Genomic DNA, 26,635 nt, shown 5'->3' on the forward strand with positions numbered 1-26,635 from the left:
ACCTCTTCATCAGCTTCCTAGAGTGCTGTCTTACCGACAGCTTTGACATTGACTGCAATAATGCCTTACCATTGATGAAACGCTGACACTTGTGTCAACCTCCCATACTGCACTGTTGTAGCAAAATTTTCCTCAAGGGAATATTCCTTAGTGTATCAAAGTGTTGTGTATTGTATTTGAAAGATAAAGAAATATCTCAAGGTATTGCCATGCTGGGGAGGGAGTGACCTTACACACACTGGTCTGGTCAAACAGAAGCAAGGCTGGCATGCCAGCAAGCTGGGTTGCCTCTTCATCAGCTTCTTAGAGTCCTGGCTTACCAACAGCTTTGACATTGACTGCAGTAATGCCTTACCATTGATGAAACGTTGACACATGTGTCGACCTGTCTTACTGCACGGTTGCAAACAAATATGACACCCCTCCTCATTTTGTCATTCTCCTGCTGTGGTTCTGGCAGTTGGTGTTAATGTGGGCCTTTAGCACTCATATAAGCACCTAGCTGGCTGACTGCCATCTTTTTGGGTCCCCCATCCCCCCCGCCCCCCCCCGGCATGCCAATTTTGCATAATATTTGTCTGCAAGCTGCATATTTTGCAAATGACAATGATTGATTATCCAAACCCTTGGATCATAGAATGATCAACCACAAATCACTGCTGCTAGCCAGCATATCAAGTTGAATATCCAGTAATGTTGTTGGTAGTACCTTATGGTTTGGCATCGCTGTCCAGAAGGGGCTCACCTAGCTCACTGCATTTGAATATGCTGTATGTCTTTTGGAGCAGAGAATCGCTGAAATACTCTGCCTACTTCAGCATTGGCCTTGAGGCTGCATGTATGTTCCATAGAGAGATAATGGTACCAATGTCAGATGATGACATGTTCCCCAACCATTTCAGGATCTAACATTGCAATTGTTTTTATTATTTCCATGATATAGCATATTACAGAGACCATGGTGAGGTTTTTAGTACCTTCAAGCAAGCAGAAAACTTGAGATTGTAAAAAGCCTGGTATCATTGCCTTGAAGTAGTAAACTCAGGTGGAAACATACTTCTAGAAGGCCATTCAAGTTGCGCCCACCACAAACCCCGCCCCCCTGCCCGACCCCCCCCACCCTCAAGTCTATTCTGGTTTATGCTTATATGAGGAGTTATGATAGACATGTAGCACCTTGTTGAATATGCAATCCCTATCGTGTTATCTATTGTGGAGAGGCAGGAGCAATGCCTGATCGAAATATATTAAGGGATCTATAGATTATTGGACAGCATTCAACACAAGAAGCAGCCGAGAAAGGAACATAAAACTCAAAAGCTGTGTTGCAGATGAAAAACTGTATACTGATAAAGTCATTGCATGGAGTTGTGAAGGTCAGTTGTCTCTTATAAGAAGGAAAATGGTTTTCTTGGTATTAATGATGCACCGGCTGATATATTTTTCTGTCTATATTATGATAGGAGGATTACTGTGCACACAGTGAAATGCTAAAGTGGATTGCATTAAATTCCTTTTTGAGCATGCTTTTTTTCCCCCAAAGAAAAGAATCTTCTATTAATGCTTGAAAGACTTCATACAAAACAGCAGCCCTGCTGAGTATGGAAAAAACCGAAAAAGGCTGAAAGGAAAAACCGGCCTGTTCCAGAGAAACCCAGCTCACTGCCTAGGGGATCTCTGGTACTGGGGCTAATAGCCAAGTGGGGGGACTATACAACCAGCAAATCCCTCATGGAGTGAAAGTGTAAAAAACTCCTGCAAGCCAAGCCTTGCAGAATCGATCGCGCCTCGCAACAGTCGCCCTAGAGCCTGGGGTCCCATGCTCCTAGGTAGAGCGGAGGGTGTAGATGATATCCTGCTAGATGGTGACCAAGGAAGCCGAGGATTTTTGAGCATGCTTATTCCCTCTTTGTTTATGGAGCTCTTTTGGCAATCTCATCACAAATACGAGGAGTAAATTGACTGCCTACTTCAGCACTGGGGCCTTGAGGCTGCATGTATGTTCCATGGAGAGATAATGGTAACAATGTCAGATGATGACATGTTCCCATTAACATTGCAATTGTTTTTATTATTTCCATGATTTAGCATATTAGAGAGACCATCATGAGGTTTTAGTACCTTCAAGCAAGCATAAAACTTGAGATAGTAAAAAGCCTGGTATCATTTCCTTGAAGTAGTAAACTTAGGTGGAAACATACTTCTAGAAGGCCATTCAGTTTGTGCCCACCCAAAACAATCCCCCCCCCTCCATATTAAAATGGCAGCGGAAGATGCAAACAAACTGAAATTATAGAGCCACACAGAGAACACTAGAGATAACAAAATGTACCACCACTGATCTGCTGTAAATCAGCCCTTAAACCAGGGCAGCAACTGAAATACAAGATATCTTGAATAAGATAGAAAACAGGAGCTGCTGGAGAGGCTGAACTGAAGCAGAGAAAAAGGGGGGAACACAAGAAAGCTGAAGCCTGAGAGCACGGAGGCAGGAGAAGCCTGAAACGAAGAGGCAGAGGCCTGGAGCGGGGAGGCAAGGGCCCTGAAGAGGCAAGATCTGCTGCGGGAGTGTGGGCAGCCAACTGAGCAGCTGAGAGGGGGCTCTGAGGGGATGGTCAGGAGCAGGCTGTATGCTGGAGCCTTGAGGAGCTGCAAGAAGTGATGGAGGAAATGAAGGGAAGGAGGCCCTTTTATAGGGCAGGCCAAGGGGGGGAGTCGGCCAGTTTGACTGGACCGACCAGCCTGGTCGGTCAGGCCAACTGGGCCGACCAGCTGGTCGGCCAGCCTACCCCCTCTGGCCCCCCTTGCTGCATGGGGGCTGGTCGGCTGGCCACGCCTGGAGATGCGGAATCTCAACACCCCCTCTCAGCTCCAGGGTGTGGCACAAGACCCAGAGAGCTGGTATGACGTTGGAGAAGGGGAGGAGAAACAGATTTGGTAAATATGTCGGCGACGTTGTCGGAAGTGGTGCTGAAGAGGAGCACAATGGTACCGTCAAGAACCTTCTCTCGCGTGTAGTGGTACTGAATTTCAATGTGTTTTGTCCGAGCATGAAAAACCGGATTGCGAGCAAGGGCAATACAGCTTTGATTGTCACAAAAAAGTGTGGTAGAAGTGGATTGATGAAAACCACAATCGAGAAGAAGGCGCCGAAGCCACACAGCCTCACAGGTGGCACTACACATAGCCCGATACTCAGCCTCGGTGGAAGATAGGGCGACCGTGGGTTGGCGTTTACTGGACCAGGAGATAGCCGCAGAGCCAAAGGAGAAAACATAGCCCGTGGTAGAGCGGCGAGAATCGGGGTCGCCAGCCCAATCGGAGTCACTCCAACCTCGGAGAGTGAGCGGGGAAGGAGAGGAACCACCGGCAGCATAAAAGAGCCCGAAAGTAGAGGTCCCCTGAAGATAGCGGAGGAGACGTCGAGCAGCTTGCCAATGAGAAAGCGAAGGGGTTTGCATGAAGGTACTGAGGGTGCCGACAGAGAAGCCGAGATCCAGTCGAGTGTTAAGTAGCCAAAGAAGAGATCCAACAAGCTGGCGGTAGAGGGAGGCATCAGGATAAGCAGTGGACCCAGAAGCAGAGAGTTTAGCGTTGGGATCCATGGGAGAGGTGATGGGCCGACAGTCAGCCATGTGGAAAGTTTCGAGGAGCTCTTGAACATAGCGTTGCTGAGAGACAAAATACCCCCTCTTAGTCTGCCAAATCTCAAGACCCAAGAAAAAATGGAGAAGGCCCATATCCGTCATCTCAAATTCAGTTTGAAGAGCAACTTTAATGGCAAGGATATGATTGGTATGACTCCCGGTGAGGATTAAATCATCCACATAAAGAATGATGAAGGTATGAAGCTGTCCTTCATGAAAAAGATAAAGATTGGGATCAGCCAGAGAGCGAAGAAGGCCTTGGCGGCAGAAGAAGGTATCAATACGCTGATTCCAGGCCCGAGGAGCTTGCTTGAGACCGTAGAGAGCCTTGCGAAGGCGACAGACCATGAAAGGAGAACGAGAATCAATGAAGCCGGGCGGCTGATCCACATATACCTCTTCATGAAGATCACCATTCAAAAATGCAGATTTGACGTCCATTTGAAAGATGGGCCACTGATGGTGGGCGGCAAGAGCGAGGATCGTGCGGATGGTGCTCATCCGGGCGGTAGGTGCAAAGGTCTCCCCATAGTCGATGCCGGGTCGTTGGGCATAGCCTTTAGCCACCAGCCGAGCTTTATACTTGTCGACAGAACCATCAGGCGTATTTTGTTTTGAAAATCCACCGGACACCAATGACGGAACGATGTGAGGGACGAGGGACAAGGTCCCAGGTGTGGTTCCGAAGAAGAGCATGAATTTCCGCTTCCATAGCCTGTTTCCAATGAGGCTGGGCCAGAGCCTGAGGAACGGTAGTGGGCTCACGAGTGGCGAGGATGCGAGACATAAGGGCATAATTGACATGAAGGGGATCAGAAGAGGACGGTGGGAGATGGCGATGAGAGCGACGAGGCCCATCATCAGGGGGTGGTTCGGAGTAGGGATCCTCAAGACCGGAGGAGCGGAGAGTATCAATGAGCCATCGCGGAACACGTACCGAGCGGGGTTCCAAAGGAGGAGCAGACGAGGGTGGAGCCGGAGGAGGCGGCGGAGGAGAGAGAATAGGAGGTGATGTACCGGGGGACGAGGCAGGTGGAGGGAGAGAGGGCTCCGGGGCATCGGACGGATCTCCAAGAACAGGAGGAGAGTCGGAGGATGTCGGAAGGACCTGCTCGTCGAAAAGAACAGAGGCGATAGCCAGTGGAGACGGAGTTGTAGCCTACGAATAAGAGCTTGTGGGACTTAGGATCAAGCTTTCCACGATCAGATTTAGGAATATGAACATAAGCATCACAGCCAAATACTCGAAAATGGGAAACATCGGGCTTAGATCCATAGTAAGCTTGATAAGGGGTCATGCTTGGGACTGCTGATGTCGGAGAGCGGTTAAGAGTATGGATGGCGGTCATCATGGCCTCGGCCCAAAGAGACTGAGGGAGTTGACTGTGAGTGAGCATGGTCCGAGCCATTTCAACACCGGTACGATGTTTACGTTCAACCACACCATTATCAGAAGGGGTACCTGTGTTGGCAAATTCCCGTTTGACACCATGACTACTCAAGAACCGATCAAACTCGAGAGAGGTGAATTCACCACCTTTATCAGCACGAAGAATTTTGAGGGAGTGATTGGATTCTTTTTCCACCATGGCTAGCCAGGTCTGGAAACGACTGAAAGCCAGATCCTTGTGGGAAAGAAAATAGATCCAAGAGTAGCGACTGAAATCATCAACAAGGAGCATGTAGTACGAGGCTCCCCCAAGGGACATAATCTGCATAGGGCCACATAGGTCGAGGTGAACAAGACCAAGCGGAATAGTGGCACGGCGAGAGGCATGATGAGCGAACGGCTCGCGATGTTGTTTGCCCAATATGCAAGAGGGACAGAGACCTTGGCGAGTGCCGACGTTAGGGAGGCCGAGGACAAGCTGATCACGGAAAGCACGATGAAGAGCATCAATGTGTAAATGACCAAACCGATAATGCCAAAGGTCGCCAAGAGAGGTTCCTGTAAGGGAGGGAAGGGCAACAAGCTTGTAGATACCATTAGTAGAATGGCCGGTCCAAACCGGCTGTCCGGTGGCACGATCGCGGATGGTGACAGAGGCTGCTTCAAACTCAACTTTCATATTGTTTTGACAAATCTGATGAACCGAAAGGAGATGAAAGCCGAGAGACGGAACATAAAGAACACGAGAAGAGTGTTTACCCCCTTTGCCATCAGGAATAATATCAAGAGAGCCCTTTGTATGAATAGGAATAGAGTGCTTATCGCCGATGCAGACACGACCAGAATGAGGAGTGAGATCCTGGAGCAGTGAGGAGGAGGGGGTCATATGCCGAGAGGCCCCACTATCAACAATCCATTCACGAGCATCGGAGCTATGGAGAGCCAATGACTCTGCTGCAGGAAGGGGGACCGAATTCAAGAGCTCAAGGTGAACAAATGCAGGAGTAGGGGTAAGGGAAGCATCAGCCGCAGCGGCCAGAGGTGCGTCAGCTCGTTTGTGTTTGCGGTATGGACAATTGCGCCAATAATGGCCAGGAGTGCCACAGTGATTGCAATTACCTTTGGGAGCAGGACGGTCACTGGAGGGATCTGAAGGAGATGAGTTATTGGCAGAGGACAGGGCATTCTTGGATCGTGATTTGGGACGATGGGCCACAAGAGCCTCAGAAGAACCATCAGAGGTTTTAGTGAACTGTTCCTCCTGATCCATCATCATGGGGACAAGTTCCTCCCAAGTGATGGTGCTGAGGCGGCCAGAGGTAATAAGAGAAGAATAGAATGCTGCATATCGACTGTCAGTAATAACATGAGATAAGAGAGTAATAGCCATATCTTCGGAGGAGATAGCCTTGCCTGCATGGAGGATGTCCTGATGCATGCTCTGCATTTTGTTGATGTGGTCCCGTATGGAAGGAGAAGTAGTTGGATCGAGGCGACGAAGCTGAACTTCCAAGGAAATACGTTTCATGGGAGTGACGCGAAGATACATGCCATCAAGAAATTCCCAAATAGCACGTGCAGAAGTAAGATGCTTGATATGATTGAGAACCCCTGGTTGACAATTGAGAAAGATGAACGAGCGTACACGAGCATTCAATTTATCCCAGATAAGAGAAGCATGTGGCTCCTCCTCAGGTGACGGACGAGGGATCCCGGGATCAACAAACTCAGCAAGATCATAAGATTCCAATACAGACGCCATCTGAATTTTCCAAAGAGAATAATTGGTCCCATCTAACTGCCGAGCATCTGGAAATGTAGGAAGAGTGGGAATACGTACAGGCTTGTCAGACTCTTGAAAGAAACTGGACATAGGGGATACGCGAAGATCCGGAGTAGAATCCTTTGTTTCATCAGCCATAACTGAAAACAGGGAATGGACAGCAACAAGGGGCTGAAGAGAACGGGGCTGGTGAAAAGATCAAGGTCTAGAACAGGGCCAATCTCAACAATCGAACCCAAAGATCAAGAGCCAATAAGTTCTGCCAAAAACCCCTGAATAAAGTCGTACGGGTGAAGACGGGAGCCGACCCGATGCGCGATGAAGGAAGGGGGGGAGAGGCTCTTGATGAAGCAGTAGGCTGCTATTGATAGCCCGGAGTACGGTATGATGCTATTGATAGCCCGGGGTACGGGATGAAAAATAAAAAATATATATATATAGGGAGGGGAGAAGGGAGGGGAGAAGAAAGCTCTGTAGTCAGTGGAGGACAAACTTCTTTAACTTCATCAATATAGAAGTTCCCAGATCAGAGAGTAACCAAAAATAAAAAATATATATATATAGGGAGGGGAGAAGGGAGGGGAGAAGAAAGCTCTGTAGTCAGTGGAGGACAAACTTCTTCAACTTCATCAATATAGAAAACAGGAGCTGCTGGAGAGGCTGAACTGAAGCAGAGAAAAAGGGGGGAACACAAGAAAGCTGAAGCCTGAGAGCACGGAGGCAGGAGAAGCCTGAAACGAAGAGGCAGAGGCCTGGAGCGGGGAGGCAAGGGCCCTGAAGAGGCAAGATCTGCTGCGGGAGTGTGGGCAGCCAACTGAGCAGCTGAGAGGGGGCTCTGAGGGGATGGTCAGGAGCAGGCTGTATGCTGGAGCCTTGAGGAGCTGCAAGAAGTGATGGAGGAAATGAAGGGAAGGAGGCCCTTTTATAGGGCAGGCCAAGGGGGGGAGTCGGCCAGTTTGACTGGACCGACCAGCCTGGTCGGTCAGGCCAACTGGGCCGACCAGCTGGTCGGCCAGCCTACCCCCTCTGGCCCCCCTTGCTGCATGGGGGCTGGTCGGCTGGCCACGCCTGGAGATGCGGAATCTCAACACTCCACCCCCGCCTCGCCCCCGTCTATTAGGAACCTTTATAAAAACTGATACAAATCAACAATCCTTGGGATGCTTGACCAATCAGAAAAGACAGCTGGCTTGGATCCCAGCTTACTGTCAAAGTATCCTAGAAACAGGTGTCAACAAGGGTGGAGGGCTAGACAACCAGCACATTGCTTAATCTGTGATAGCATAAACTTGCAGGCCATGGCTTATAGAAACGCTCCTGCCTTTTGGCGGCCTTCCTTGAACTCTCCATACCGTGCTCCCAAGTGGCTTATAGGGTATAGTTGGTATCATGATAAATGTTGACGAGAGTGGCTAAGGCGGAGTGTGCAGCTCCCCATCACTAGATTGCAGTGCAATGCCAAGATATTCAATGCAGCGATGTTGGCGACCGTCTCCCTAACGCCATCCTTTGGAGAGAACTCAAGTTGTTGTTGAGAGGGAGGGGGACTGAGTATTCAATGCCCTGGTGCGTGTCACTTTGTCCATCTATAATGTATAGGCCTTTAGACCATCTCAATGGGGAAAGCATGTTGCTCCTTTGTCAGCCAAGCTGCCATTGCCCTGGTGAAGATTCGTTGGATCCATCACATCTTGGCCATAATCCTGAGAGAGCACTACTAGATTCTTTGTGCCACCAGACGGTTCCATAGGCAATGAACGATCATCTATGAAACCATCTACTCTAGCGATGGTCCTATGGGTTACCAGCCAGTAGAAATAAGAGATCTTCCTTAGGCGAAGGCTAGTCCAAAGGTGGGACCAAAATGTGGCAAGGACCTTGGTTGCAGGTGGTATAGGTGAAGAAAGGCACCTCAAGCTACCTACTCTAAACCTACCAAACCATAGATGGTGAGAACCACTTGCTTGGATCGCAAGGCACCTCACGCAAGGGTTTGCCATCCCATAATGAAACCACCAAGAGTGATCTTGCCCATACCTCAGTTAGCGGTCTAGCTCCGCCCCAAGTGGCCAACGAGTTTGATCCTCTACCACTCCACTAAGTCAAAGACCCCCATCGTCCCTCATATCCTTGTTTGGACTCCATTAGGAGTGACCACCTTGATCCAATGCTGAGAAAAACTAGGTAAGCATCTCATTGGACTACTACCCTAGTGGTGCCCAACCAATGTGTGTGAGCTGCGGCAACATACAACAAGGTTACCTCTTGAACTTGTATTTGCCTTGGGAAGTGTCCAAAATTAGGCTGCCTGAGAGTCTAGAGATGCCGCGACGCTCTAATCAAGCTCCTCATGAGTGGTGACCTTTTCTTTGTAAGAGGGTTGAAGATCCATTGGTGAGACTGCTACTACTATCCCCTTGTGTGGGGCAAGTTCCTTAGAAGCCCCCGTCGTAGCAAGAGTTTCCAAGGCTTGGAGCTTGGGGCTAGGGTCCTAACTATGAGCTTCCCCAACATGTGGTTCTTTGATTCTATCTAGGGTTAGTCTTCCAGTGCGTACACCCTCTGTTCAATTCTCTAACATGGTATCGGAGCCTTGACGGAAGTTGAAAAGTGGTGGGGGCTCCTTGGGAAGGACAATCTGGATTCAAGCTCTGGGATAAGTGTCTATGTGTGAAGGATCGTGCCCTTGCGAGAAGGAGGGTGACTTAGATTTAAGTAGGTGCGTGACATTTCTATCTCTATCTCTTTCATCTCATTGTCATGGCCGTGAGATATCCTGTTGCCATGTTTGGGGGGATGGGCAAGTTGGATGGGAGACATTATCCTTTGTGGAAGATGAAGGTCCAGAGTCATTTGGTGTTGAGGTTTACATGGGAGATTGCAGGGGTTGAGCTAATGCCATAGCCCACTATACTCCAACCATTGCGGCTGCGGCAGCAGTTACGGTACCAGCAGATCCTGTTTTAGTGAGATATTGGCTAACGCGTGATGCAAAGGCCCTGGCCATCATTGCGGTACACCATCACATTCAGAAGGCGAACACTTCCTTTGGTGCATGGACCACTTTGAGGGACATGTACGAGGTGAAGATTCTTGACCTCGAAACGAAGCTCTGTGACATGAGCCTGGATGAGGGAGATTCAGTATAGGAGCACATCACTAAGATGAAGGTGGTGTGGGATCAGCTAGCAATAGTTGGTCAAAGAACGGATTCTGTAAGGATGGCTAGCCATGCTTTCCAAGAGCTACAAAAGCAAAGCACAACGCCAGTGACATTTGAGGACCATGTGCCATTGCTTCTACAACAGGATTCTTGGCAGACGAAGTGCGAAGGCGGATCTAGTTAGAACAAAGCCTTTATTGCTCAAGACAAAGCAAAGGCACGGGGAAGGGTAAGCCTAGCAATGGCAAGCCCAAGAAAGACAAACCCGAGGATGATGAGGACACTTCAGATGGTGAGACTAAGAAGGAAAGAAAGTAGAAGACGAATTGCTTCTACTGTGATATGCCAAGGCATTTTGCAAAGGACTGCGGAAAGAAAAAGCCGGATTTGAAGAAAAAGGAGTCTAGCTCAGAATCAGAGGAGTCAAAGAATATAGTTGTAGTGAAGAGATTTCTTGGAGACATGTACAGTTGTTCCTAGGAAGGTATGTAGACCTAGGTGTCATAGTAAGGATCTGTGACATTGAGATGTGGTCAGAAGAGGAGTCAAAAACCTTTGTGAAGATGAAGGATAGCATTGAGTACTTGGACTCTTCTAGGTGATTGACTAGTATTATTGACATGAGGGAGGATACCTTGGAAGGACCTAGTGATTCAAGGTCAGATTGTTGTGGTGGCACAGAATGGGGTTGTACAGGCCTACATAGGGAAGCCGAGTGTGCCTCCATGAGGTGCATATTTTACTTTTAGAGCAAGCAGACAAGTAGGATGACTATTTGGTATGTGCATTGTTTCATTTTTGTTAATAGCATGCTGTGGGCACATTTTGGTCTTCATGTTTCTCAGTTAATGAGAGAGTGGGAGATGTATGCCTTCTTGGAAGGCAGAAGGGGAAGTTCTAGTATTTCTCCAAAGCCGGGGAGCAAGATGCATGAGGTGAACATGGTGGACTCGTTGAAGCCTCAATGGTTGAGACATGGACTTCTACTGTAAAAGGACAAAGTGTTCTGACGTGAGGGGGTAACCTATGTGAGAGCCTATTGGGAGCTTATGGTCCAAGTGTTGTGGAGTTATGCTTGGGTTGGGAGATCTGTGTGGATCAGCCACAAGGGTTCTGTGCTCAAGCTGGTTATTTGCTTGCGGACCTTACCAGCGGCGGAAGGACAGGTTGAAAGAGACCTTGAAACCATGGTGCATGGAAGACTCTAGGCTGTTCACTTGTTGTGAGGGCACAACTAGAACATGTTTGTATTAGATTTGCTTGGGATCACTGGCAGGAACGTTGATAAGGAAACTCTGGTACTATGCCTGATGCACTTACAAAGGACGTCATTCATGTTGCAGAAAACATAAATTTTCCTCACATTTGTCTACGATTTGACAGCTCGGGTAATCTTCAAGTGATCCTCAATTGAATTGGTGCTCCTTTCTTCTTTTTCAGTTGTGCATTGTGTCCTTTCTTGGCTTGAATCTTGGCTTTGTCCTCCTTTGCAATGTGGGCTCGTAGATGATGAGCTTATGAACCAGGTTCCAAGCACACAAATAACAAGTCAATCTCCCACACAATCTGACCAGAACACACACACAAGAACACACAGACTCTTTGAAAGAGGGGAAAGAAGGCTTTGACTTGTTGTAGCTGTGTGTCAACCAAGAGTTGTTCATACACACAGTCGTTCTTTGTACGACAGATCAACCACACATGATGTATCTACAACACCTCCTTCCAGTAGCTTGTATATGATAAACAGCTCGTACTTATGCTTCTCGTACGGAATCCTCATGCACAAAGAACCCCCAATAATGCTATGTTGGAAAGGTCACCTCCCCATCTGTAAGCCCCCAAATGAGGAGAGCGTGGGGGAGGGAGACCTGGGGCAGGATGTGCCCAAGAGAGAAGAAAGAGAGGGGGCTGCCACATGGGCAGCACCTCACATCAAAGACCATGGAAAGTACCCAGAGCTAGGATTGATCTGCAGCAGCAAAAGGCGAAGCAGTAGCCAGCACAAGGGACCTAGAATAGGAGGCGACCACATGGCGCTGACATCTGCAGGGTTTACGGCTCTGTACACTACTGGAGAAGAGCCTGGCAGAGGCGCAATGATGGCAGGATGTGCAGGATGGATAAGCGCAGATGTGGAGCAGGTTTTGGGACTGTTTGGAGGCCCTGGTTTAGGGCTGGAGAGTGGGCACCCAGGTGTCCAGAGGCAGCAGCAAGGAGGGCTGCAAGGGACTGATCCTGGGGGGGCATATTTATAGCCCACACAGGTTGGCCAGGCAGGCTTATATAGGGCTGGGCCCTTGCCTAGATTGGAGGGCCAAAGGCCCTAGAAGTGTGGGGCCAAAAGCCCCGGGTTGTGAGCTCGTAAAGGGCTGGACAAGCCACAGTCTGGTCAGCCAGATTAGGCTAGGCTGGTCGTTTGACAGGCCCCTAGGCCTATAAAAGGAGAGGCTTGATGCCTCACAATTCATCCAGCATAGCCAGCAGTTCCAGGGCAGAAAGGAGCAGCAGGAAGCGTACTCTCTGGGCCTATCTACAGGAGGTGAGAGAGTGCAACAAGTGCTGCAGACTTAGCTCCAGGAAGAGGCTGAACCTAGACTGTCTTCTAGGGCGGAAGGTTGCTGAGATCACCATACCTTCTGGAGTAGCCATTCACAAGCAGGTTGGAGCAGTGGAACAGCTATCTTGGGGCCTACATTCAGGAGGACCAAGGGGACCTGTGTGCTGCAGACAAAGCTTGGCAGGGGCTGCCCACCTAGGCTGATTCACAGGCAGTAAGGTGGAGAAGAACACACTGGACGGAAAGTCTACAGACGCTCGAGGTGGAGCACGCGGACTCGAGTCTAGAGATAACTGGCTGATAGGAGAAGGACCTTGTGGTAAGATCAGAGGACCCCACCATTGGTGGGACTCTGGATCTATATCTTTTGTATTGTGTCCATAGTTTTGGACGGAAATATATTTTGGTGGTTTCTCTATCTGGCTGGTTCATTGTCTATTGATGAGTTTGCACATCTAATCTATGTGACGCACATTAAGTAAAGAAGTTTGTGATTCCACACCCCACACCACACTGTGTGAGCTCCTGGGTATTACTGTAAGTCTTCCGCTGTGCGTACCCTCTATTGGGTAATTTCTAACATGGTATCAAAGCCCAAGTAGGAGGCTCACAGGTGTGGGAGCCTGAAGGCAGGGACCTTGCTGAAGGACGACCCTGATTCATACGCTCTTGGGAATCGACTTCCACGACTGGAGGATTGTGCCCTTGCGAGAAGAAGGGTGACTCAGGTTCAGTCAGGTGCGTTTAAAGTTCGCGGTCCAGGTTATCTGGAGATGTACTTTTGTTGCAGACCTTGCCAAAGGAAGGACGGGTTGAAACAGACCCTCAGAGCATGGTGCCTGGAAGACTCGAGATTGTTCACTCATTATGAGGGGGACAATTGGAAGATCGTAGAGGTTGGATTGCTCAAGTTCGAAGGCGGGAACGTGACTGAAGGGGGTGGTTCCGGGAGGTGCTACCAAAGATGGACCTGTGTACTAGGATGGTGTGCGAAGTGGAACCGGACGTGGTGGAGCAGGAGCCACTGGATGAAAAGCCAGGAAAAGATTTCGACATCGAAGTGTTCCAGAGGACTATGACCAGGGAGTTACTGGAACATTGTCATCGACGTGTTGGCATTGGGCCGAGATGTGTCGGTGAGAGGGGGTGTTGGAAAGGTCACCTCCCCATGTGTAAGCCCCCAAACGAGGAGAGCGTGGGGGAGGGAGACCTAGGGCAGGATGTGCCCAAGAGAGAAGAAAGAGAGGGGGCTGCCACATGGGCAGCACCTCACATCAAAGACCATGGAAAGTACCCAGAGCTAGGATGGATCTGCAGTAGCAAAAGGCGAAGCAGTAGCCAGCACAAGGGACCCAGAATAGGAGGCGATCACATGGCGCTGACATCTGCAGGGTGTACGGCTCTGTACACTACTGGAGAAGAGCCTGGCAGAGGCGCAATGATGGCAGAGGATGTGCAGGATGGATAAGCACAGATGTGGAGCAGGTTTTGGGACTGTTTGGAGGCCTTGGTTTAGGGCTGGAGAGTGGGCACCCAGGTGTCCAGAGGCAGCAGCAAGGAGGGCTGCAAGGGACTTACCCTGGGGGGCCATATTTATAGCCCCCACAGGTTTGCTTGACGGCGCTTCTGTTGGTGGTGACTAGATGCTCCCAATGGTGGTGGGACTAAGTTGCTGCTGGGGCTGGAGAGCTATTGGGTGGAGGCGTGACCTGCGAGTTGGGGACTGCTGCGGGAGGGGGGGAGTCAGGATCTATGGGACTGGCAATCACTATCAACTAATAGTGATCCCTTACATCCAGTGAGGAAAAACATTACAAACTGCAGCTTTGATTGCGATCACTCACTTACTTTGGCCGTCTGTACATACTTCTCGCATACATTGACTTTAGACCCCTATTAGAGGATCGTGTTGCCCTAGGCACCGGCTCACTACACGAGGCTGCTCTTCACGCCTTCCCCCACACCACCCGCTCCACCCACCCGCCACCCCTGGGTGGTGTGGGACCTGGACCATTGACACTATCTCACCCATTCACAAGACAGGGGATCCCATGAGCCCGGAGAACTAAAGGACCATTATGATTGGACATGTCATGTCCAAGATTTATGCATCAGTACTTGATTCTGAGGTCAGTAGATTTGCGGAGTGTGGAGGACTTAGAGCATTAGGACAGGCCGGTTTTAGGCGTGATCATGGGACCATGGACCACATTCTTGTGCTCAGATGTATCATCGAGGAGACGAGGGCACGGAAGCAAAGGGTTTACTGTTGCTTTGTGGATTTTCGCAAGGCATTTGACACGGTTTCGAGAGCCCGCCTCATACGACGCCTATAGGATTTGGGTTACGACCATGATATCATTTGGGCTGTCATGGCACTTTATGAGCGAGTTTTAGATAGAGTTTGGACAAGATCTGGATGGACAGACGAGATCATGAGCACTATCGGGGTCAAACAAGGGTGTCCATTATCACCTACCTTGTTTGGCCTCTACATTGATGAGCTCGAGACAGTGATGCAGACACATGGGGGGGTAGGTTGCTCTTTCGCAGGCTCTCTTGTCTTCCTCAGTAGAGGGGCTCCAGAGACACCTTGACGCACTACAGTCCTTTTGTGAGTCTCGCGATTTGAAGGTCAACTTAGGTAAAACCTAGGTTATGATGTTCAATACATCTCGAGCCATCATGCGCCAGGAGCAGTTCGCATTTGATGGGTCCCCTGTCGAGGTAGTTTCATCATACACTTATTTTGGGGTCGTCTTTTTCGGATCCATCTTCACTTTGAGACCCGCGATGCATGCACGTCTGAGCAGAGGATATGCTTCATTGGCTAGACTAGAGAGGCAGTGCTTTCGCTCTCACTTTCAGGATCCACAGACCAAAGGGTTGCTTTTTGACTCCTTGGCCGCCTAGCAAGGATGTATGGCAGTCCATGTTGGGGGCCAGACTTCTCGGATATATAGTGGGTCAGGGTGGAGCGGCTACAGGTTCTCATGTTATCACGGATGATCCGTGGTAAGCCATCCATTCCTCACTAGATCATTCAGGCGACGTTTGGGTCACCCCCATTACAACTAGATGCTACATTTCATGTCATCACGTATCTGTACCGGATGCGTCAATTTTACGAGCAAAAACCTATGAGCAGGTTTATTCGAGCGTGTTTTTCAAGAGATTTAAAAAATTGTATTTCTTTAGGAAACATGGTTTTACACTTTTATTTTCACTAGAACTAGATCCCTTTATCATAAAAATATATAGACTAGTCACTTATTCATTTTTACATAACATAATTTTTCTTATTTATAGACATCCCTTTGTACCCCTATTATTACCTAAAAAAAGTGTTAAAAAATAATTCCTTTAAGAAACATCCCTCATAATCACTCTCAAATGTAATAATACTATACATATATAATTACTTATTAAAAACATTTATATCATATGGCAATATCTTTCTAGTGTTTTTATAGCATAAATAACAAGATATTTATGAACATGTTTCTAAAGAAGTTTAAATTACTATAAATAAGTATTAACTTGGGCTTATATATCACTCTCATAAAACACACGTAATATTTAATACTATATATGCTAGATTTTTCAAAATATAAACCCACAGATGTGCTCAAATGGGGTTTTTTGATCAATTTGAGTGGTTGAATGACTGTATTTGGACATTGGATGTGAAAGTTATGTCACTTTTAAAAGTTTCGCTAGCGAAACTACCTTGGAAGATCTACTTCAAAGGAGTTTCGTTGGCGAAAGTACCTTGATGGCTTGCTTCAATGAGTTTTCTTTGGAGAAACCTTTTCATGAAGATAGGTTGAGAGAGTTTTGCTTCAATGAGTTTTCTTTGGAGAAACCCTTTCATGAAGATAGGTTGAGAGAGTTTTTCAATGTCACCCCCTATTAAGTCAAAGTTGTAAGAAGAATCATAAGGGAATTTTCATAGAGAAGTCTACTCTACATGTGGGTTTCTTCAAAAGCCATCCCATTATGTTCTCACTATTTGTGTATAAAATAGGCATTGCTATAATAATTTGCATATTTCTAAGTGAAACTATGTTTTCTTTCGATCTATTTTTGTCATATTTTTGCATGGTTGGAAGTTTTTTTTCCCCTTCGCTCAGACGCTTGGAAGATTTCGCTTGGAAAATGCTCGTCTCCATCTGTACCGAGTCAGGGAGTATGACTACCTCCATTTCAGTACAGTATGGATGCTCCGTTCTCTCCCCTCCTATCACACGAGGTCAACCAGATTATCCGTGAGGATCTACTACAGCTACACATATTCCGAACTTGGTTGGGCCTGAGTGATCTTCCAGTGAAGCTGGGCTCCTACAGAGATCACTTCTTACATATCACAATGGAGGGTTTTATTGATCCACCAGGATACACGTAGATTCACCTACCCTACTCGCTGAGGATCTCTCTTGGGCAATTCCGGGTCTCTTCACACAGACTTCGTATCGAGAGCGCAGAGCAGAGCGGTTACCCAGGGAGAGGCGCATATGCACACTGTGTGACATGCAAGAGGTTGAGATAGAGGAGCATTTCATCTTCAAGTATCCTGTTTACTATGAGATCCGAGGGCGTTTCTACTGTCTCTTCAGAGATAGTTATGAAATTTTGGCCCGTTTCCTCTCCTACCCAGACCATCGGTGTTTGGCTGGTTTCATTCATGAGGTGCTTAGACACCGTGAGAGGATACTCTGAGCACGGAGACATGAGTAGACTTCTTCCTCGACTAATACCTCTCAGAGCTCTATCATGGAGTTCTTTCAGCCAGATCACATAGATCCCCACGAGACAAGACCTCGACATGACCGTGACCCGACATCTCAGATAGAGGGTTGACACATAGATCATACTTAGAGACATCCCCTCCTTGTTTCGAGTCGGAGCCCGACCGACGGGGGTCACAGTGGCCCTGGTTAGACACAGAGCTACGACCAAGAGACGTATCAAGACTGCACCCTTGAGAGGCCGACAACGCTCTATTGCTGACCTCATGCCTCCACTGCCTCATCCATCCTGATGTCCTGTTGCTGCTGGTGCTGCTGATGATGATGATGTTGATGATGATGTTGAGATTGATATATAGTCGACTATCGACATGACTATGTTGTACTATGCTATACTTAGGACTTAGTACTGCCATTTTGCATTTTTTGCATTCTGCATTGGTGTGGGTGCTCGTTTAGTAGCTCCACTACCACAGCTCATTGTATCAGGTTTTTTCATAGTCTCATAGACCTATCGGTCTTCTGAAGACTTTAATAAACTTTCTTTCTTTTCTTCCTTCTTTCAAATCCTCCTCCCGTTGCTCCTCTTCAGTCTGATTTTCAATTGCCAAATGGCCATGCTATCGAGCAAGCCATTAAAGAGGAGAGGGCTGTCATGAGATAGCAAAAATCAGTCCCTCGTTGGCTTTTGAATACCCTTAGGGACAGCAAGCAGGCTGAGCCTTTGTCTGCCCGCACTAGAGGTGCACACAAATAGATGCAAGGCAATCTTTTGGCTGTAGCTTTGATTGCCACTGCCTGTAATGATTAGCCTCTATGTCACAAAGATGCATTTGAAAGTCATGAATGGATGCAGGCCATGAGAGCTGAAGTTGATTCCATTCAAGCAAATGGCACATGGAACTTGTGTGATTTGCCTGCAGGCAAGCGTGCCATCGGCACAAAGTGGGTTTACAAATTGAATCGCAAAGCTGATGGCAATGTTGATCGCTACAAAGCTCGCCTTGTTGTGAAAGGTTATGCCCAGCAGCATGGTATTGACTTTGAAGAGACATTTGCACCCACTTCACACATCACGACTATTCCACTGAAGGGGAATCCATCATGTTGTATTATCACTCTTGCATCTCACAGGCATTGGGAGGTCCATCAGTTGGACATCAAGACCGACTTTCTTCATGGGGATTTAGTGGAAGAGGTCTTTGTCACTCAGCCTCCAGGATCTGAAGTTCCAAGGTATGAAACTAAGGTATGCCGGCTTAAAAAGGCTCTTTATGGTTTGAAGCAGGCACCATGGGCATGGTATGCCAAGATACATTCCTTTTTTGCTATGCCTTGGGTTTTAGAACAGGCCCTACGGAGGCTACTTTTTATGTTCGGAAGAGTGAATCAGAATTTCTGATTTTGATTCTATATGTGGATGACATGCTTATTACTTTGCCAAACTTGCAGATTTCAAGGCAGCTTTGCAAAAATCTTTTGCCATGACAGATATGGGCATTGGTTGCACTATTACTTGGGCATCCAGTTTGCATATGTTGAAGGGGGCAAAATGATGAGTCAGTCCAAGTACATTGGACAACTCTTGGACACTTCCAATTTGAAGATTGCAAGCCAGTTTCTACACCATTGGAGCCTGGCTTTCATTTCTCCTCTGAGGATGGGAGTGCATGATTTGATGCCACCCTGTATCAGCAGGTTGTGGGCTGCCTTATTTATTTATGTCATACTTGGCCTGATCTTCAATATGCCGTCTCTCAGTTGAGCAGGACATGCACATGCCTAGTACACATCATTGGCAAGAAGTGAAGTGGGTCTTCCGTTACTTGAAGGCCACACAAAATTTGGGATTGTTCTACGGTGACGAGTCTCCACTGGTCTTGCATGCTTTCACAAACAGTGACTGGGCAGGATTTTGCCTTTCATTATGCTTTCCATATTTCCATTCCATTCCTAGCTAGCAACCATGTCTCTTCATATGGTATCAGAGCCTTCCTTCCTAGCCCTTCCCTTTCTCCTTGCTTCTCCATGAGATAGAGGGTGGCCGGAAAGAGAAGCTGCCCTCTCTTCTCTTGGAGGAGCTCCCCTTCCCTACTCCTCTCCATTGAAGGCTTCATCAACATTGGGATTCTCCTCCAACGTTGTCTTCTCCAACTTGAGCTTCTGCCACCTCTCTTCCCTTTCCTTGGTGAGCTCTTCTCCTTCCTTAGGCTTCAAAGACGTCCTGGAGTGGTGCTGTTTCTGTTGCTCTCTCTGCGACCTGCGGACGATGTGACGCTTCTATCTGGATTTGGAAGCCGAATCACAACTTTGTGTCTTTGGGAAAGTTGTAGAGGACCTTGAGTACTACAATTTTCGTTTTTACATCATTGCAATCCGAGTTTTCTATGAAAAGATATAGCTCCTGCAAAAAGTGACGAAAATTATTCATGCTCGCGGATTTTGTTCTTGAGTTCACGGGATGATAGTTTCCAGCCTACTGTCACTATCTTGATCTCCACCTCCATCTTTTTCTGCTCCAGTTGGTGCCCACAAAGCTAAGTTGTAGCTGCCCACGCAGCTTCTCCTGCTACCCACGTAGCTATCTTCTTTGCATGCCATCTAGCTGCCCACGCAGCTGCTCCTGTTGCTCATGCTTCTTCTATTGCCCACGAAGCTCTATCTTCTCGCCATTCGAGTTGCCACATTGCACACCTCATCCGCCTTCTATAACGGTGTGTAGACTCCACACTAATTTGCAGTAAGAAGATAAAGAAAAATTATCTTGATGTGAGGTACGGTTACTTCCCGGCTTCTCCGATTACTTCTCTGATTGCCCGTGGTGCTAGGCTTGCACATTGAGTGACTCTACTAGTCCTTGTGGCACCTCCGGCCTCTACATCAATAAGTTTAGGTGACTCTCCATCTTCTATCTTGAGAGTCATGCCATGACTGCTCCATGTAGCTACCCCATGGACTTCACCAACACATATTTTGGGGCATCCATGCCTAGTGCTTCATTGACATCGTCATCGACTCGCAGGAATGTGCACACATGTGCAGTGGCTACTTGGAGGACATCTCTTACTCCTAAGAGATATATTTTTATTATTCCTACAGCTTGATGTATTTTGGGGTCCTCTACCCTGGGTGGTCTCCCTAAAATGATATGTATTGAGTGTTTAAGGTCCTCTGCCTTGGATAGTCCTCATAAAAAGATGTATTGGTTTTTCTATTTTGGTGTGTGGCTTCCTAACATGTTCTGTTATGAAGCCAAGGGGGGATGTACTGTGGGAGCCATGTATTGGCTTTGATAGGTTTAGAGGGGGATGTATTGTGGGAGCCATGTATTGGCTTTGATAGGTCTCGTTATCAGGCGTGGCCGAGTTCCAGGATGTTGGTGTATTCCTAGACCTATGAGCTGGTCATGTAGCCATGCTATAACGTGAGCCTCTGAGCATGTTGAGTCTCAAGCCATGAGAGTGCTTGGATCAACCTCTAAACACGCTCAAACTTTAGCCTCTGAGTTACATAGGGTGCACAATTTGATGACCGTCAGTGTCATGTTTTGTTCTTGGTTCCATTCCAATAGTCCCTCACCTTAGACCGTCATTGTCATGTTCTGTTCTTGGTTTCATTACCTTGCCTTCATGGGGGGTGTTGGAATATGAAGCCAAAGTGAGTATAAAATGAGTGTACTAGTGGTATTATAGTCTAGTGAGTCCTAGACATTCCATGTGTCATATTGGGAGATATCTCATAGACATTGTGACTTTCTAGAGTCTAGTGCCACACTGTATATTGTTGTACTTGTCTATTATCTAATATATCAGTCAACTTCAAGCTATCAATACATTGTGAGTATTTTGGTTATTGAGTGACTCTCGTGAGATTGAAACTGCACTATGTTGTGTTTTTAGAGGATGAGTTTGGGAATGTTTTTGGATTCATCTAGGTATATTGCCTTACACTTGTACTTTCCTTCCTTTCCATTTTGCCTTTCATTATGCTTTCCATATTTCGATTCCGTTCCTAGCTAGCAACCATGTCTCTTCACAAATATGGTAAAAGCCCTAAAATTCGAAAGGGCGAAATTGCCAAAAAGAGGGCAAATGTTGAAAAGCCCCAAATTGAAGTTGCAATATTGCAAATGTGACCAAATTGCAATTTCTTTCCAATGTCAATGAGAAATCCCCAATTTCAGGTCAAAGTACCCAAATGTCACTGCTGTACGACAGAGTTGCAGATTTCAAGGCAAATGGTACAATGTTGTACGTGAGATTGTACTTATGCTTTGTAGATTGTACGATTGCATGTGCTTGAAAGAGTTGCCGGGAGGAGAAGGTAGTCATGTCTAGGATCTCCTTTGGATCTGACCCCTCTCACCTCATAACCACTATAAGTGGGTCCCTGCAACTTAGGGCCCATAGTCTCGAAGAACATCCGTGTCATCCTGTCATCCTACTACACCCACCTCGCTATGGAGGAGTGATGGGACTACTCTAGATGCGAGATCTCCATTGCCTGCAAATCAAATTGACACTCTCATATCTGTCCGCTAGCCATTGAGACACCAGCTCTAGCATTTCAATGTAGGATAGGTCTCTCCTAAGGGGACCAGAGCACGCACGATCGAGGTTCGGTCTATTTCATCCCTCCTCACAAGTGACCGCTAGAGACAAGGCATCACCCTTGACTTAGCCCACCAGATCCAGAGATCGAGGAGACTACACTCTCCACCACATCGAGAGACAGCTCGATAGACACAAGTACGGGAGCTCCTCACATCTCATCGGAGAGCCACCATGTTACCTGGATATATGGAACCTGAGCATGTACTAGGAGTGCTAGCTCTGAGCACATGATACTCTTTTGTTATTTTGCTACTCTGGTATTTTGTTCACTAGTTTAGCACTTTAGCTTTCAGCAAGGGTCTTAGTGGACCCTTTGCTTCAGCCCTCCGTGGCTTGTATGAGTTACCTTTTGGTTTTGCACTTTGTCTCATAGGCTTGTGAGGCCTCTTGCAGACGTTTATACATCTTTCTTTCTTTCTCTCTCTCTCTTCCCCCCCCGGTCCCCCCCCTTATCATGTCCGGGCTTCATGCAATAATTACAACGCTTTGATTTCTTCTTCCCACCTACTAGGAGAGAAGAAGTTGAGGTATCAAAAGGATTGGGCTTGCTGAAATTCTTGCCTGCCTTACTTTTTCCTGTGTAATTTGTGGCAAAGGCTTGGTCGCTGCCCTATCGGAGCAATTTTTCTCCTCTTGCAAGAGCAAGGAAGCAAGTTGGTCGAAGGAGAGTGGTGGGGGTTACGCATGGCCATTAACCTCAATGTCGTAACAAAACCCTAGTAAGACTTAGGAAATCCACTCAATGTCATGACACAACTTGTGATCTTGTACAATCTCATCAACATTGATGAGTTGTTCTCTAAAGTCCTCAATCTGTGTGAGATAGGTATTCCATGCTGTCCCCTTCGCTCATCTTCACATTGTCCAGCTGTTTGCGTAAATAGGCAACCCTGGCCTCATTATGAATCTGATATACATTAGCCAAAGTGTCCCATGCAGCCTTGACTGTATTGCAAGGCCAAATGTGAGGTATAACAACCCTCTAGCTATTCATAGCAATCACGGCATGTGTCTTCGCATCTCTCTGACCCTAACGTATCTGTTTTGGTGTGTGAGGTATTGCGGTAGTAGTGGCAGATGAACCAAAAGTGCCAATAGTAGCGGTAGCACCACCTGTAGTGGCTGCGGTGGCAGCATGTGCTTGTGTAGAAGAGACAGGTCTAGTCTTTGATCTAGATACAATAGCCCAGAAATGCTTGGATACGAACACGTGGCTCACCAAGTACAGCCACATGGGATAGTTGGTACTATCAAGCTTGTCTTTAGTGGAAATCATGCAAACAAGTCATTGTGGGCCATTGCAAATAAAAATCCCTGAAAAAAGAAAGTGCCCTACAAATGTCAAAGCCTCAAGGCTGTCATTGCACTAAGGTTGCTGCTCAAAAGTTGACTGCAAATCTAATAAGCGGTCTTGCAAAATCTGTGGCAATTCTGCTAAAGTCTGCACAAATATGTCTTAAATGTATGCACAAATATGCTCCAAAGTGCCTAAAATTGAATTTTCAAATGTACAAGAGCTAATGCAAGTCAATAGGAGCCCCAATTTCCTACAAGCTAAATGTGAGAAATTGTGGGACAATGTTGTGCCAGTCACCTTGAAAGCAAAATAATGCAAATTTGGCAAAAGCCCCAATTGTGAAAATGTGACAAAAGAGGGAAGATTCAAGAAAGCGCCAACTTTCACTTCAATTCTACAATCTCATTGGAATGTGCTTTGCAATAGACCCAAAAGCCCCAATTTCTAACTATCTTGGCAATCCCAAAGTCAATATTGTTGACTAGTCCGCAAATCCAACTATAAATGCTTGTGCATACACAGTGAGTCGCTGTTGTATGGATGTATAGATGGGCTTGGCATGGATAGTGCAGATGAGTGTACAGACTGCTGTACACTGTACAGACAGGTCAAGATGGTGTTGAGGCTAGTCGAAATGCAATTGGAAGAGGTCGCGACATCCGGGCTGGAACAGCTCCTACGAGCTGGTGCAGTTGTGGAGAGACGTCATTTCCAGCACATGAAGCGTCGTGGGTACAGATTGAGGTGGCACAAAACTCCAAGACGGTGCACGAGTGTGTTGTTGTGCAGGTGGTTGTGGGTGCACTGCAGAGTTGTGAAATGGTGATGAATCTGTGCAATCAAGGTGAATAAGTAGGCAATGGTGAGCTAAAGTGCAGGTCACTGGTGTGCGTAGAGCTATACACTATGTTTTTGGTCTGCAATGCCGGACTAATGCTTGATGGATACAAATAGAAGCCACCCCCACCCTTACTTCATTGTGCGGCTTCTGTCTTCACCCGTAGTGTCTACCTCCTTGATAAGAGTGAGTTGGAGCACAAGAGGAGGGAGGTAGGAGCAAGAAATCCTACTCTGATGCCATTGTTAGGTGCGGGGAGCAACAGAACAGAGACGGAATGCAAGAGGGAGCAAGCAAGAAGCCGAGAGAAGTGAATTGTACTTTCTATAGATGGCCAATATAAGGCCCAAAATCAACCAAAGTCAACTTAGGACTAAAATGTCATAAGTGTACTGGGTGTCCCAACCCAATTTGTATGTTGTGCAAGGATGCCTTGGTATGCCGGAAACGTCCACCCTCTAGTAGTACGTAACTAGGGAAGCTTGTCCAAGTCATCCATGATCAATTACATTGGTGAGAGACTCATCATGACAATCTACCGAGGCTGCCATAGTTGTAGAGTCTCTAGAAATGACTCTGCAATCCTTGGGGAGGCTGTGAAGGAGAGCGTAGGGGGATAGATTGGTACGTGATGTCGTGTCTCCATGTTATCCACTGTGAAACCATTTTACCAAATGATCAATAGGACCAAGTTAAATTGGGCTCTTCTTCGCCATCACTTGATTGCTATTTGAGGAGCTGAACATAATAGAGAATCTTCCTTCCAATAGATGACATCTTGAATGTGGTCATCTTCTAGGGGTGAGCTCATTTGGACCCAATCTGGAACCTGTCATCGCATGGGGGTAAGGCCAACAATGCCCCCCGCTTGTGCTCGATCTTGAAGAGAGAGAATGGAATTTTGCACCTGTTGTTTGTCCTCTGGGGAAAGGGAAATCTGGATGGCTGACGGTGTCTAGGGCGCTGCCTAGCTGCCCCTTTGTCTAGAACAAGTGGTGGCCTCTTGAATCCAAGACCCTTGGTCAACCGTCACTTGAGGGAAAGGGGAGAAAGACGGGATGGAAAGGGGAGGAGGAGGGATGGAAAGAGGAAAAAGGGGCTAGGGGGTCTGATGCCTATGAGCACCCCAAAAGAACCCTCTTGGGCTGTCAAGGGAAGCCTGAAGGGGTTTGGTAAAGAGGGTGGCCTGCCTTGGGGAAGGCCACAAAGGACCCGGGCGCCAAGGGGGCTGGAAATGCTGTCTGCAGGCCATCGGGGGTGGGGGGCATGAACAGCTACTACAAGGGCTGAAAGAGCCCTTAAGGGTGGCAGAAAGGGCTGGGAAGCCTTGCAGAGGTATGGGGAAGATGAAACATGTCCCAAGCGATGCCGTATAGGCACAAGGCCTGTGCTGGTTCAAACACCAGCCTAAGACGGGCTGACGGGCTGGTTACCAGCCCAAGTCTGACAGGGAAACGCGGGAAGCCCGCGTTTGCAAACATCCCCAAATGGGGTGTTGATGTGCTGTGAACAGGCCTGCAACAGGCTGATGGGGGTGAAAAAAGGAGTGGGCACGAAGGAAGGGCATGGGGGAGGAAAGTGGGTGATAAGGGTAAGAGGGGAGCAAGCTAGGAGGTGGCAGAGCAGGGAGAAGAGATGCTCATTTGATGACTTGCTGATGCGTATTCATGTTGTTGCCATAAGCTCAGCTCAAATATACATTTTTAATTCTTATGAGTTGACAGTATACACAGCTGTATACACATGCATCTTGCATATTATCCCCTGTGTATATATGAGCTCAAAATGTGCATTGATTCATAAATATTGTAGTTTTTCTTTTGAAAATGTGTGCTACTTGGTAGGTCTACAAATAAGGAGCAAGCTAATGTATGTATGGATTTTCTGAACTAGATTTGAGCCTATTATTTGCTGGCTTGCAGCCCAGGGTTTGACGGTGCCTCGAATAGCAGTGGGTGGATGACTCTGCGAGGTGCTGCAGATGACAGCTATACAATGCACGATCCTTTTCAGCAAAAATCTCTTACTCTTGTGGCTTCCACACCTCCACCTAGAAGCCAAAGAAAGTGGCTTGTTGACGCATCTTGGGTCGAAAATGTCCGAAAGGTATTTTAGATGTCCAAGCAGTGTTTTTTTTTTGGGAGGATGAATTTGGGCATGTTCTTGGATTCATCTAGATATATATTATCTCCAAGTTTTCATGACAGCCCTTTAAATCTAATATGCGCTTGGGACAGTTGAATTGTTGAAGGCGCTCGTGTACAAAATCTCTTGTTTTTCTACAACGTGTGTAGGATATTGATTATTTAAAATGAGCAGCATGCTACCCAGTGGTTTTTTTGTGGGGTGAATTGTAGAAAAGTTGGCCTGCCTTTGGTTTGGGGCAAAAATTTGCATGACCATGGCATGCAAAAAGAGAGGAAAAATCTGTATTGATTGCCGATACATAGCCAAACTTTGGCAGACCGTATCTTTTGATTGCCAAATCCAAATGAGGTAATGTTGTATATCAAATTAAATGGCAAGGTATGATTTACATGAATGTTGTGTTTGTTGCGCCATTAATAACTCTATACGTATGAAAAGAAGCATTTAA

At 47.2% G+C, this 26,635-nt stretch overlaps 1 protein-coding gene across 1 annotated transcript in view; it reads left to right on the plus strand.

Annotated features, from left to right (window-relative positions):
• The window catches only part of LOC147881799 (uncharacterized), a 58,940-nt gene that overhangs the window by 23,083 nt on the left and 9,222 nt on the right, over window positions 1-26,635 (plus strand). Inside the window, exon 4 of the mRNA XM_087401455.1 lies at window positions 25,962-26,145. Within this exon, the coding sequence (XP_087257581.1) occupies window positions 25,962-26,145 (184 nt within the window). The remainder of the gene's footprint in view (window positions 1-25,961; window positions 26,146-26,635) is intronic.

This window comes from Dipteris shenzhenensis, chromosome 30 (genome assembly GCF_047967505.1).
Source record: "Dipteris shenzhenensis isolate YYH24624 ecotype China chromosome 30, Dip_SZ_1.0, whole genome shotgun sequence".
Taxonomy (NCBI): Eukaryota; Viridiplantae; Streptophyta; class Polypodiopsida; order Gleicheniales; family Dipteridaceae; genus Dipteris; species Dipteris shenzhenensis.